The following is a 13,922-nucleotide window of genomic DNA, read 5'->3' as shown; positions in this document are numbered from 1 at the left end:
TGGATGAACTGAGATCTGTGTTGTCCGTCTACGACATCCCGTGTGAAAGATCTACCAAGATCTTTGCTTCATTCAAAATTACCTGTCACTTAGCAGACTCTCCTGGAATTATAATGTAAAAGGGGAATGTGGACCCCTTGTGAACCGATTCTACTTTTACTGTTTCTAAGGGGGGGGGGGGGTGGGGGGCGATTGCCCTGTGGGGCACAATGGAAAAGATGCAATTCATTACTGTTGTCCCTGGCAAGTGACTATCCTGTCTTTCCTCACCTCAAACACAAGAAAGGATTGTCAACCTCTTTTTTTTTAATGAATCAGCATCAACTAAAGGAATTGTTGCAATTTATCCACGTGATGCAACATTTCTTACATTTAACATATTTTATACAAGACGCAATCTCCGCGCTCCTTATGCAACAGCAACGTTACGAATCATTTAGCAGCTGCTTCATTGGTTCGAAATTGTTTACGCTGACGACACGTGGACAGCGATTAGTGGGTTGGTAACGTTGCGTGAGGCGTCTCATTTACGCGGAGACGTCAGGAAGTTCGGGTGTAGGCACGGAATAAGCTATAACCGATCAGTGAGAATCTGCCACAGTGTAACCGATCAAAAAGAATCCGCAACAGTGTAACCGATCAGTGAGAATCTGCCACAGTGTAACCGATCAAAAAGAATCCGCAACAGTGTAACCGATCAGTGAGAATCTGCCACAGTGTAACCGATCAGTGAGAATCCGCAACAGTGTAACCGATCAGTGAGAATCCGCAACAGTGTAACCGATCAGTGAGAATCCGCAACAGTGTAACCGATCAGTGAGAAACTGCCACAGTGTAACCGATCAGTGAGAATCCGCAACAGTGTAACCGATCAGTGAGAATCCGCAACAGTGTAACCGATCAGTGAGAAACTGCCACAGTGTAACCGATCAGTGAGAATCTGCCACAGTGTAACCGATCAGTGAGAATCTGCCACAGTGTAACCGATCAGTGAGAATCCGCAACAGTGTAACCGATCAGTGAGAATCCGCAACAGTGTAACCGATCAGTGAGAATCCGCAACAGTGTAACCGATCAGTGAGAATCCGCAACAGTGTAACCGATCAGTGAGAATCCGCAACAGTGTAACCGATCAGTGAGAAACTGCCACAGTGTAACTGGCCAGTATTGACATTCAGAGTGATCTGTGCTGTATTCACCTGTGAGCATGAGTGAGGTGGATCTGACTAAAATCGGGGTGAACCTTATAAAAAGTATCCAGACGGGAGAGGTAATGGTTTTGTGTTTGTCAAATGAGAGCTTAAGTGAAACAGGGGCTTTGAAAGTCAACTGAATAGAATAATTAACTTATTTTGTGATGGAGTAAATTAGATTGTAAACCCATTGAAATGAATGTTGTTGAATTTTTATTTTTAAAACAGAAACTAGTTCACCTCTTCCCGCACACTTACTTTTTTGGAATGGCCAGTTGGCCCAGCCAGTGACTGCCAGTACCTGTGGTACCGAACCCCACAATGATATGGGGTCTTAAAGAAAGGAGGCAAGCAAATCAGCTACATGTGAATGGAGTAAAACTATTTTCTTTCTTTTTTAATGACTAATTTCAATCTAGTTGGCTTAGGAACTGGTCTTGTCCATCTTCTGCTTTATTCATTCTTGGGATGTGGGTGTCGCTGGCGAGGCCAGCATTTATTGCCAATCCCTAATTGCCCTTGAGAAGGTGGTGGTGAGCCACCTTCTTGAACCGCTGCAGTCAGTGCGGCAAAGGTTCTCCCACAGTGCTGTTAGGTAGGGAATTCCAGGATTTTGACCCAGTGACGATGAAGGAACTGCGATATATTTCCAAGTCAGGATAGTCTGTGACTTGGAGAGGAACGTGCAGGTGGTAGTGTTCCCAAGCGCCCGCTGCCCTTGTCTTTCTAGGTGGCGGAGGTCACGGGCTTGGGAGGTTCTCCTTATTTACTCCCTTCATAATTTTGAACACCTCTATTAAATCTCCCCTTAAGCTCCGCCCAAAAGAAAAGCAAGAGGGGCTGTTGAGTCATGTTATAAGAAATGTTTGCACTTGTATCTTTGTGTAGATGGTGGAGCTAAAGTCTCTGTGGCAGGAGCATGTCTCTGTGATCTTTTTCCTGAGGAGATTCGGCTGTCAGGTGTGTCGCTGGACTGCAAAGGAGATCAGCAAACTGAAGGAGGTCTTTGAGCAGAATGACATTCACCTGGTCGGTGTCGCACCAGAGGAGCTGGGAATGAAGGACTTCATCGAAGGGCAGTATTTCAAAGGCGGTAAGTTCCACAGAGAAGATGGCTATTGTGGACTATAAAATGGGGTGTTTTGTAAATCAGTCATGTGGAGAGACCAGAGAAGCTGGGATTGTTCTCCTTAGAGCAGAGAAGGTTAAGGAGAGATTTAACGGTGGTGTTCAAAATTACGAAGGGCTTTGATAGAGTAAATAAGGAGAAACTGTTTCCATTGGTAGGAAGGTTGGTAACCAGAGGACAGATTTAAGATAATTGGCAAAAGAAGCAGAGGGGAAATTAAGAGAATTTTATGTTAAGAGCTGTTATGATCTGGAATTCATTGCGTGAAAGGGTGGTGGAAGCAGATTCAATCATAACTTTCCAAAGGGAATTGGATAAATACTTGAAAAGGAAAAATTAGCAGAACTATGGGGAAAGAGCAGTGGAGTGGACTAATTGGATAGCTCTTACAATGAGCCAGCACAGGCATGATGGGCCAAATGGCCTCCTTCTGTGCTATATGATTCTATGAAATTACTGATACCACTTTCATTTTATGCACTGAGCTGATTTTTTTGCAGAGACTAGGCCAACTTGCCCAATAAAACAATATATTTCCTGTTCTTCCCAGCTTACCTCTATCCATTGTCTTCTCTAGACTGCTGCATCTCACCGCATTCACTTCTTGGCCTATTCAGTAGCTTCGCTTGTGCTGGAATTCAGTGTTACTCCCTCATGCCCTCTCAGGAAAATAAAGTTGTAGCAAGCTATAGGTAGGTAGGTGTGAATGAAAGGGTTGGAATTTTATAAATTCCAATGCCACATTGATAATGAACACTTTCTATGTAAACTTGTCACATTATAATTGCACCCTCCCACCAGTAGAGGTGCTGCAGTGTTACCACTGGTGGGAGGATGTAATTATAGCATGACAAGTTTACATAGGCAGTACTGTTGACTGACTAGAACTTTCTTAGAAAGATAGCATTTTCTGCCTGTCTCCGTCCGACTGTCCCAAACTTAAACCTGCGGCAGACTATCCTTTCTTCCCCAAGGAGAGAGGAAGTCAAAAGTTTAACCTTTGCCTATCCCTCAGCTCTGTGTTAAAGAATTAGTTTGTTAAGCAGTCAATCAAACCTACTGCCCTGAAACAGAAACCTGCCCTCCCCACTTGGTGTGGGTGCCACAGCAACCACATTCTCTGGCCAGTTAGGCCTCCCGCTGTGCTCAATGAATGAAATCGATCCAACATTATCGATGCAACCTTGACTAGAATGTGTTAATGACCTTCCATTGTCTCAAACTGATATGGTATTGTGAATATACACAGTTCTGTTAACTAGTTTGTCCGGTATCCCAGCTAAAGATCTGAATCAACATCCTGAATGACTTGTGTGCTCCTTGGAGTTTCATAGCGACAGGAAATAACTTTACCTGAAAATCCTGGGCCAAATGGGTAAAAATCTCAAACCATGACTGTGCTTAAGTTGTATTCTTTCATGTTTCCATAAAACTGCTTGATTACTGAATTCTATATCCTGTATAATGTATTTGGAAACACAGAAAAATTGATTATTCTTATTATGTTGTCTGACATTGCAGGAAATCTTGCACAAGTCATCAAACAAGCTTCTTAGAAATCCACATAAATACTTTCCATTTACCTGATGTGGAGTGGACACACCTCACTTCCAGTGAATGTGAACATTATTGGGAAAGAGCCAAGGGTTTATGGACCATCACATATCTACAGGAGCAGAACGAGGCTTCCTACTGCTTGTCCACCTATGACCCAATAGGTCATTGGCTCTTAGGGTTACTTGAGGTCGAGTAGTAAGAATCTTGGCCTGGTGATGTGTTTATCTCTCCAGGTCCGTCATTGAGCCTGGCTGGTCAATCATCAACAGTGCCCTAGTGTACAGGAGGCCTAGCTGGCCCAGAAATCGGATTGGATTATTGCTTGCGGTGGTTCAACTGGGACATTTCTGATACTTCCATATGATTTGTTGGTTACCAGTCTGGTTCCCGACATTGTAGGTTTAAGTGTCTGAAGATCTTTGGTTCTGTCTTTCTGTAGATCTGTACATTGATGAGAAGAAACAGTGTTACAAAGACTTGGGATTTAAACGGTAAGTAGGAAACCAAATCTATGAAGAGGTGAAGGGATCTGCATGGAGGGTGGTGTAGGACCTCTGTCCTCAGTGGGAGATGGGGAGGCGGGGGAAGGTTTTGTGCAACTTGCATTGGGTGAATATCTTGATCACCAAAGTGTGTTTCCTGAACAAAAGGTGGGCTGTTCTCCATTGTCTGGGATTATGTGTGTGTTGTCTCTGCATAGTGGGGAGGGGGGTTAACCAGTCAGTTGGTGGGGGTTTTGAAGTGTTGCTAGGGGTGGACGGTTATAATTTCAGCTCTGGAGATACATGGGGTCAGTGGGCTGTCCACTTAGTGCAATCGAGTTCCGGTGCTGATGTGAGTTCACCGGAGAGAATTAAAGCCACTCGATTTTGGGTTAGGTGGGGTTGTCCGGTGTATATTTTCGGGATGGGAGTGGGTAGTCTTTGACCTGTTACAGGTACTGGGCTTAGTTGTGCCATTTAGTACTCATTCTCCGAAGTCTGATCTCTGGTCTGTTTACATAGTGTCCAGACGCGATTAGTATTCAGTGGCTGTGGGTTGGAATTTTTGAGGAAATGTTTGTTGTGCAGGTGCCCTTTACTTTGCTCTTCCATTTCCTCATTTCACTGTGCTGATCTTTATTTTCCGGATCTTTCCTTCACGTTCGATCCATTGCTGTGCTTCACAGCCCATTTCAGTACTTTGGCTGACCGACTTCCGAAAGCCAAAAAGAAGTTTCGGTGGCTGAGGAATGCGAACATGTTAGTTCTCACGACTTTTTTTTTTATTCGTTCATGGGATGCGGGCGTCGCTGGCCAGGCCAGCATTTATTGCCCTTGAGAAGGTGGTGGTGAGTTGCCTTCTTGAACCGCTGCAGTCCGTGTGGTGAAGGTTCTCCCACCAGACAAATCAGGTTGATTTATCTGGTGGGAGAACCTTCACCACACGGACTGCAGCGGTTGATTTGTCTTTGTGTGTTTACTCAGCCGGTTTCTAGGAAAGCATCAATGGGAACCTGAAGATTGCTGAGGCTGCTATTTGGGGCCATGAAGTAACATTAGGTGGTGCCCCGATGCACTCAATTAGTCACATAACGTTATGTTTAGTATCACCCATAGACGCAGCACTGTTAAGCGCCCTGAGACCACCCACTGTTTTTAATATATCATAGGGATAATATCATTTTGGGTCCCTGGGCCATCCCGTTGCCAGCAGCTGGTAAGGGTAGGTTAGAGACACAGGAATATGATACAATGATAATGGAGTTGTTGACTACTCATGGCAATCAATCTCTATCAATTGGTCTACGACAGACCTGGACATGACATGAGGAAAACCGCAGTGGTGGAGAGCTTTGGGAACCATAGGTCCAAAGCCATCTGTTCCTTCCAAACATGCTGCACTTACCACCTGTCATGTCTCAAATTACTCATATACTGTATCCCAAAATGTTATTTTGTGACAGTGGAAAGGCTCTGCTAGTATCACTCTGAGGCACTAGAAAACACAATAGACTGGCCCTGGGAATGACTCTCCCTTGTTACTATTGCAGGGAACAAGGGGAAATTCCTCTCCCTTCCCAGCATCCTGGAATTGTGGATCACTTTTAGCTTTCTGTGTGTTTTGTGTTTTGCACTTCTGGTAGCAAAAGCTACTGCTGCCTTTCAACAAGAGCAAAGGCTGAGGAGGAGAAAAAGAAAAAGCGACTTATGCCCAAACAATACTAACTGATGTTTCTGCTCCCAGGTACAACACATTCAATCTTCTTCCAGCAGCGTTGGGTCAGAAGGTGCGACAAGTTGTTACCCAGGTGAGCAGCAGCTGGTAGTGAGACAATCTCTAACTGTTGCTGGGACACTTGCCTTTATTAGCTGAGGCATAGAATATAAGAGCAGGGAGGTTATGCTGGAACTGTATAAAACACTAGTTAAGCCACACCTTGAGTACTGTACAGTTCTGGTCACCACATTACAGGAAAGATGTGATTGCACTAGAGAGGGTACAGAGGAGATTTACGAGGATGTTGCCAGGACTGGAGAATTTTAGCTATGGGGAAAGATTGGATAGGCTGGTTTTTTTTCTTTGGAACAGAGGAGGCTGAGGGGTGATTTAATTGAGGTGTATAAAATTGTGAGGGGCCTAGATAGTGGAGAGGAAGGACCTATTTCCCTTAGCAGAGAGGTCACTAACCAGGGGGCAGAGATTTAAAGTAATTGGTAGAAATATTAGAGGGGAGTTGAGGAGAAATTGTTTCACCCAGAGGGTGGTGGGGGTCTGGAACTCACTGCTGTAACCTACAAGGCTACGGACCAAAAGCTGGGAAGTGGGATTAGGCTGGCTAGCTCTTATTCGGCCGAATGGCCTCTTTTTGTGCAGTAGATTTCTTTGATTCTATGTTGCAATCCTACCAACCTTGTTTATCAGTATTGCCTGAGTCCGTTTTGGTACATGAAACCTCATCCCAGGAATGAACGCTTGGGTTACAAGACTGGATTGGCCCTGTCCCTAGTCATTGACATTGTACCCTTCCAGAACCTCCAAAGGGCATTGCATTGTTGGCCAATTCTGGCGTCTTGCGCTTTCCCGATTTTAATTGTTCCACCATTGGCGGCCGTGCCTTCAGTTGTCTAGGCCCTAAGCTCTGGAATCCCCTCCCTAAACCTCTTCACCTCTCCCTCCTCCTTTAAGACGCTCCTTAAAATCTTTGACCAAGCTTTTGGTCACCTGTCCTAATATCTCCTTATGTGGCTCGGTGTCAAATTTTGTCTGATTACGCTCCTATGAAGTGCCTTGGGATGTTTTGCTGCATTAAAGGCACTATATAAATGTAAGTTTGTGTTCTTGTTTTCAGAGAGTTGAGGGTAGATATCACTGTTGCATATCTCACTATCATGACACCTAACCCAATATAAAAGTATCTATTGATTGATGGCTAATTGGAGTATTGGGTGCAAACCCACCTTGTGGACTGTGGTACTGCATGCTGGAGCATTTCAGGGCACAGTGTAGATTGTTCTTGCTTACTGAATGCTCAGTGAATATTGTTTCCCCACCCCCTATATATATTTAATTCAAGACAAATTGGAGACAATTTTATCTTAACCCTGGGTGCAGTGTTGGTTTTACAGCCCACCCGATTTTACTCTCCACGGAAGTTAGTGGAGAGTAATATTGGGCGGGGTGTAAAACCGCCGTTTACATCCGATCCCGTGGGTTTCTGGCCCGACGAGTTAGGTTAAAATTACCCCCAATGTCATCTGTGTTAAAGCTAAATGTGCATCTTGGTCCTGAAAGTAAAGGCCATGTTCTGTTCTTGGAAGCTGAGAGAGGAATGCAGGGTATAGTCACATTAAGCCTAATTACACAATTGCCTTCTCTGGATCTCTGCTTTTCACTTAAAGGAATTTGGATTTTTTAAATTCATTTATGGAATGTGGGCATCGCTGGCGAGGCCGGCATTTATTGCCCATCTGTAATTGCCCTTGAGAAGATGGTGGTGAGCCACCTTCTTGAACCACTGCAGTCCATGTGGTGAAGGTTCTCCCACAGTGTTGTTAGGAAGGGAGTTCCAGGATTTTGACCCAGCGACGATGAAGGAATGGCGATATATTTCCAAGTCAGGATGGTGTGTGACTTGGAGGGGAACGTGCAGGTGGTGTTGTTCCCATGTGCCTGCTGCTCTTGTCCTTCTAAGTGGTAGAGGTCGTGGGTTTGGGAGGTGCTGTCGAAGAAGCCTTGGCGAGTTGCTGCAGTGCATCCTGTGGATGGTACACACTGCAGCCACAGTGCGCCGGTGGTGAAGGGAGTAAATGTTTAAGGTGGTGGATGGGGTGCCAATCAAGCGGGCTGCTTTGTCCTGGATGGTGTCGAGCTTCTTGAGTGTTGTTGGAGCTGCACTCATCCAGGCAAGTGGAGAGTATTCCATCACACTCCTGACTGGTGCCTTGTAGATGGTGGAAAGGCTTTGGGGAGTCAGGAGGTGAGTCACTCGCCGCAGAATACCCAGCCTCTGACCTGTTCTTGTAGCCACAGTATTTATATGGCTGGTCCAGTTAAGTTTCTGGTCAATTGTGACCCCCAGGTTGCACAGATGTATTTCTGAACTCTCAACGTTTTAAAAAAAATCCTCATCAAGTAGATCCCAGATGATCTAGACTGGGGAGCTTAATGTCTTTAATTCTGAAATCCCAAACTAACCAGGATTATAGGAAAAATCAACAGGTGCAGCAACTCCCTTTCAGGAGGTATTGTAATAAATTGTATTCTATGCTATGGTTTGGTCGTGTTTTTTTATTCATTCTCGGGATGTGGGCATCGCTGGCAAGACTGGCATTTATTGCCCATCCATAGTGGCCCTGAGAAGGTGGTGGGTGACTTTCTCCTTGAACCACAGAAGTTCTAAGTGTAGTGGTTTGTTACAGCTGAGTGGTTAGCTCGGCCACTTCAGGGGGCAGTTAGGAGCTCAGCACATTGGTGTGAGACTGGAGTCACATCTAGGCCAGACCGGGTGAGGACGGCAGGTTTCCTTCCCTTAAGGACATTACTGAAGCAGTTGGGCTTTTACAACAATCTGACAGCTTCACGGTCGCTTTTACTGACACAGCTTTTTATTTCCAGATTTTTTGGGGTAGATTCTCAAACTGCTATGGTGGGATTTGAACTCATGTTCTATGGATTGAGTCCAGTAACATCACCTCTACACTACTGTAATATTAGAATGCATAAGTTTTCAAATTGGGAACCCAGAGACTATCAGATTACAGTCTGCTGTTCAGATTTCAGTACTTAGTGATATATTAATGCATTAGGGCCAATTTTTAACTCGGCCTGCCTGGCGGAAATGGGGCCAGTGCGGAGTTAAAATTGCTGTGCACATCTTGCTGCCCCGTTCCCCACTTCACCGCTATATTCGCTAGGACGCTCGCCTGAATCAGGCGGGAGCCTCAATATTCTGTGCAAATCAGGGTCCTACGATGTATATGGACTCAGATCCAATTTCGAGGGACTAATGGGTGGAACATGCACCGTGCCCACTCCGCCCAATTGAACCGGGTGGTGAAGAGGAAGAGGCCACAAACACGCAAGTAAATAACTATTATTGTGAGGCCAGGAGGTGTAGGAGTCATTCCGCCCCACCCCCCCCCCCATCCCTGCAGACGCCACAAAAATAATGTGGGCCACTGACGCTCCGGGCTTCCCGCACCCCCTCCACCATCGCCCTCCCCCCAGACCAAACTTGGGGCGTGCAGCTCACCGTCGGCATGGTAAAGGACTAGACCTCCCACTGGAAGGAACGGGCTGTGAGTGGTGCACAGCAATTTTAACTCTGTTATTGCCCCATGTCTGCTGCCCATTCCGTGCCTGGAGTTAAAATCTACCCTGTTATTTCTGTTGCTGTACACTTATAAGACATGTCCTCTGTAATGATAGCATAGTTTCTTGTGGGTAGCTGACCCTAAATTTAGGATGAGCTCCCTGGCAGCGTGTTAATATTTGCAGCTGGCCCTCCCCACACAGAAAACCAATGCAGAATGGGCCTGTACTCTCTGGAGTTTAGAAGAATGAGAGGTGATCTCATTAAAACATACAAGGTTCTGAGGGGGTTTGTCAGGGTAGATGCTGAGAGGCTGTTTCCTCTGGCTGGAGATTCTAGAACAAGGGGGCATACTCTCAGGATAAGGAGTCGGCCATTTAAGACTGAGATGAGGAGGAATTTCTTTACTCAGAGGGCTGTGAATATTTGGAATTCTCTACGCCAGAGGGCTGTGGATGCAGAGTCATTGAGTATATTCAAGGCTGAGATTGATAGATTTTTGGATTCCAGGGGAATCAAGGGATATGGGGATCGGGCAGGAAAGTGGAGTTGAGGTAGAAGATCAGCCACGATCTTATTGAATGGCGGAGCAGGCTCGAGGGGCTGTATGGCCTACCCCTGCTCCTAATTCTTGTGCGGTGATGCAGCGTATAACAGTGTATTCAACTGTGCGGCCTGCAGAGGGAGCTGTTGCAGCAAATTGAACGTTTTTAAAATAGGCTAACAAAATGTAAATGATTCTGTGCAGTATTTAATAACTAGGTCTAAAATTCTTGTGACCTATTAGTTCATGGGAACATAGGAGTAGGCCATTCAGCCCTTCGAGCCTGTTCCGCCATTCAGTCAGTTCATGGCTGATCTGTACCTCAACTCCATTTACCCGCCTTTGCTCCATATCCCTCGATGCCCTTACCAATCTCACTCTGTAAATTTCATTTGTCCCCCACAGCCTTTCGGGGAGAGAGTTCCAGATTTCCACTACCTTTTGTGTGAAAAAGTGCTTCCGAATTTTGACCTAGCTCTAATTTTAAGGTTGTGCCCCCCACCTTGTTCTTGATTCCACCACCAGAGGATATAGTTTTTCTGTATCTACACTATCAAATCCCTGTACCATTTTAAACACCTCGATCAGATCATCGCCATGATTTCAGAGTGAAATATGAGGTAAATGCACTGGAATTTCTGTTTGTGTTTGACACCAATATTACTGACTTTACCTACTTAAGAGTATGCGTCCTGCAGAAATTCTTGCTCGAGGGGGAAAAAAAACATAATCCTTTTTTGTTCTCTCTCCAGGCAAATAAAGATGGGATCTCGGGAAATTTCTCTGGTGATGTGATGCAGAGTGGAGGCATGCTGATTGTCGGCAAAGGTAAACATGCAACTTGAAATCTTCCCAAGATTCAATAAGCGAGGGAAGGAACACATCACCTGCCTCTGTGTTTACGTGAGCTGTGTACTGAGTGAATTAACTCCTTTACACATAGGTGATTTAATACTCTGAGTCAGGATGTCGTGGGTTCGAGCCCCACTCCAGGGACTTGAGCCCATAATCCAGGCTGACGCTCCAGTGCAGTGCTGAGGGAGTGTGCTACACTGTCGGAGGTGCCGTCTTTCGGGATAGACGTTAAACCGAGGTCCTGCCTGCCCTCTTGGGTGAACATAAAAGATCCCACGGCACTATTTCGAGAAAGAGCAGGGGAGTTCTCCCAGTGTCCTTCCCAACATTTATCCCTCAACCAACATCACTAAAGTAGATGATGAGGTCATTTATTTCATTGCTGTTTGTGGGACCTTGCTGTGCACAAATTGCTCGACATTACAACAGTGATTACATTTCAAAAGTACTTCACTGCCTGTGAAGCACTTTGGGACGTCCTGAGGCAGTGAAAGATGCTGTATAAATGCAAGTTAATTCTTTTTTGATAAAGCATTTCTCCTTGCCTTCCCTAGGTATCTGTTGCATTAAAAAAAAACATTAAATGTCTTTTTATGATGTTTTACAAAGGAGCTTCATCAACAAGGGACTTAAACATTTGTTCAAATTTGGGCTGATTTTAGTTGAGTCAGAACAGTGAACACTTCTTGCCACAAGGTGGCGCAGTTCCCCAACTATGGGATTGATCAGAGTTCCCAGGACATAAGTAGCAACGGCCACAGTACAGAGGATATAAGCAGCACCCAATGCGGTTGATGCTTCCTTTGGGATCTAATAGGGAAATTCACCTGTTAGTGTCAGTTTAGCTCAGTGATGGCACTCTTGCTTTAGAGTCACAAGATTGTGGGTTCAAGACCCACTTCATGGACGCTGAGCACATGATCCAGGCTCATAGTGAAATGCAGCCCTCCCTCTTGAATTGTCAGAGGTGCGAATTTTGGATAAGATGTTAATCTGATATCTTGCCTGCCTATTCAGGTAGATGTCAAACATTCAAAGGCAATATTTGAAGAAGAGCAGGGAGTTCTCCTAGTGTACTGACCAAGATTCCTCCTTCAACCAACACCAAAAAAACAGGCCATTGGTGATTTATCTCATTTGCTGTTGTGAGACCTTGCTGCATGCAAATTAGCAACTGTGCTTGCTGACAAAACAACAGTGACTACACTTCAAAAATAATTTATTGGATGTAAAATGCTTTGGAATGTCCCAGGGAGATTTATAAAATCTCTCTTTAAGAGACAGTTTAATATCTCATTGAAAGATGGCCCCTTGCTATGACAATGCAGCACTCCCTCAATACTACCCTGGACTGTCAGCCCAGTTTACACTCTCGAATCCTGGAGTAGGGATAGAACACATGAACCTTTTGATTTAGAGGCAAGATTGCTACCAGCTGAGTCAAGCTAAACCAGACCTTGTGTTTCAGGTGGAGAGAAGGTGATATTTCATTTTGTCCAGGATTCCCCAGGTGACCATGTTCCATTAGAAACCATCCTACAGATTCTGGACATTTCAGCCAAGGTTAAGGTCGAAGAGGCGAAAATGCCAGAGGTGAGAAACCAAATTTATTTTTTAGTGGGAGGAAATAAAGATTCAAATTTTCTCATACACATGGAAACATGCATCCACGTGCACACATGCACACAACCGCACGTGCACACATGTACACATATACACACTCTGCCCGGTGATTATTTAACCCACGTTCCTTCCTGTGTTAATGGGTGAGGGTGTTGACCCCAGTTGGTTTTATTGGGTGGGTGCCAGTGCAGTGCTGAGGAAGGGTTTTATCTCTGCACCATATGCAGTTCCAGCTTGAGAAAGATGGGTGAGGCATCTGCTCCCAAGCTGCTGCTGATGCCACTCTGTGCCTGGGTTTGGCACTCGGCATTTAGGAGGGCTAGATAGAGATCAGGGTGGGTTTGCTGTAGGGAGAAATAGAACTTTGAGATGGAATTGGAGGGAATTGAACCCTCTCGTTGAAGTAAGAGTTGACAGTTAGTTGGGTTGGAAAAGCTCCCTGTATATGTCACAATTGTATTACAGCATTCTTCAGTCATACTTGTATCTATGGTCTTTGTAGTCTCATCTGAACCTCCAACCTGACCACTGGAGCTAAAGTTTAGTTCTTGCCTGCAAGGGTAATTCTACATCAAAAATAACGTTTGGAAAAAGAACACAATCTTGATTTTGTTCATTTCTCACTTTGACCTTCAACTTTGAAAGTTTTTTGACCATTTGTAATCCAGTTTTGTGGGTTTTGTTACTGAACATTTTTTCTGTTTAATCTTTTAGTGTAATGATGTTTGCACCGGATAAAACACTGAACAACAACAGGTCGAAGGACCGGCCATGAGACGGCCTCCAATGTGGGAGAGAATTGTCGTATTTGGAGCTCCCCGATAATAAATGTGGATTTAAAGGATCACTCTTCATTTTAGAAACTGGCAAAGCCTATCATAATTGTCTAGAAATGCATAATCCTTAAATTCCATTGCGATCAATCATTGCATCACTTGTGTTCTGGGGTATGATGAACGAGTTCATCCAGATCTACATAATAACAGTGACTGCACTTCAAAAGTAATTGGGTGGCTGTGGGGTGTGAAAGATGCTATATAAATGCATACTTGTTCTTCCTGCTATAACTGGAGTCGAGTCCTCGTTAACTCTGGCACACCATTGACTGGAGGCATGTTCGTGAACTGCCCGTGTGAGATATGTAAACATTGTATTGCCTCATAGAACTTTTTGTTTTAAAAATGCCATGTGTCTTGAATAAACCAATGATTTAAAATAACACCAAAA

At 44.7% G+C, this 13,922-nt stretch overlaps 1 protein-coding gene across 1 annotated transcript; it reads left to right on the top strand.

Moving 5' to 3' along the window:
• The first annotated feature begins 519 nt into the window (after positions 1-519).
• Positions 520-13,922, top strand: prxl2b (peroxiredoxin like 2B). The gene is made up of 7 exons (XM_067970273.1): positions 520-1,270; positions 2,082-2,286; positions 4,319-4,370; positions 6,106-6,169; positions 10,970-11,045; positions 12,541-12,665; positions 13,410-13,922. The coding sequence occupies exons 1-7, from the start codon at positions 1,208-1,210 to the stop codon at positions 13,431-13,433; spliced, it is 609 nt and encodes a 202-aa protein (XP_067826374.1). The 5' UTR covers positions 520-1,207; the 3' UTR covers positions 13,434-13,922.

This window comes from Heptranchias perlo, chromosome 32 (assembly GCF_035084215.1).
Source record: "Heptranchias perlo isolate sHepPer1 chromosome 32, sHepPer1.hap1, whole genome shotgun sequence".
NCBI classification, from domain to species: Eukaryota; Metazoa; Chordata; class Chondrichthyes; order Hexanchiformes; family Hexanchidae; genus Heptranchias; species Heptranchias perlo.
This window is presented reverse-complemented; position numbering and strand designations above follow the sequence as displayed.

Excerpts from the sequence above, each read along its gene's own strand:
- prxl2b (XM_067970273.1), top strand. The coding sequence starts at position 1,208 with ATGAGTGAGGTGGATCTGACTAAAATCGGGGTGAACCTTATAAAAAGT. Across the intron at positions 4,371-6,105 it reads AAAGACTTGGGATTTAAACG|GTACAACACATTCAATCTTC; the intron begins GTAAGTAGGAAA and ends TTCTGCTCCCAG. Across the intron at positions 12,666-13,409 it reads AAGAGGCGAAAATGCCAGAG|TGTAATGATGTTTGCACCGG; the intron begins GTGAGAAACCAA and ends TTAATCTTTTAG.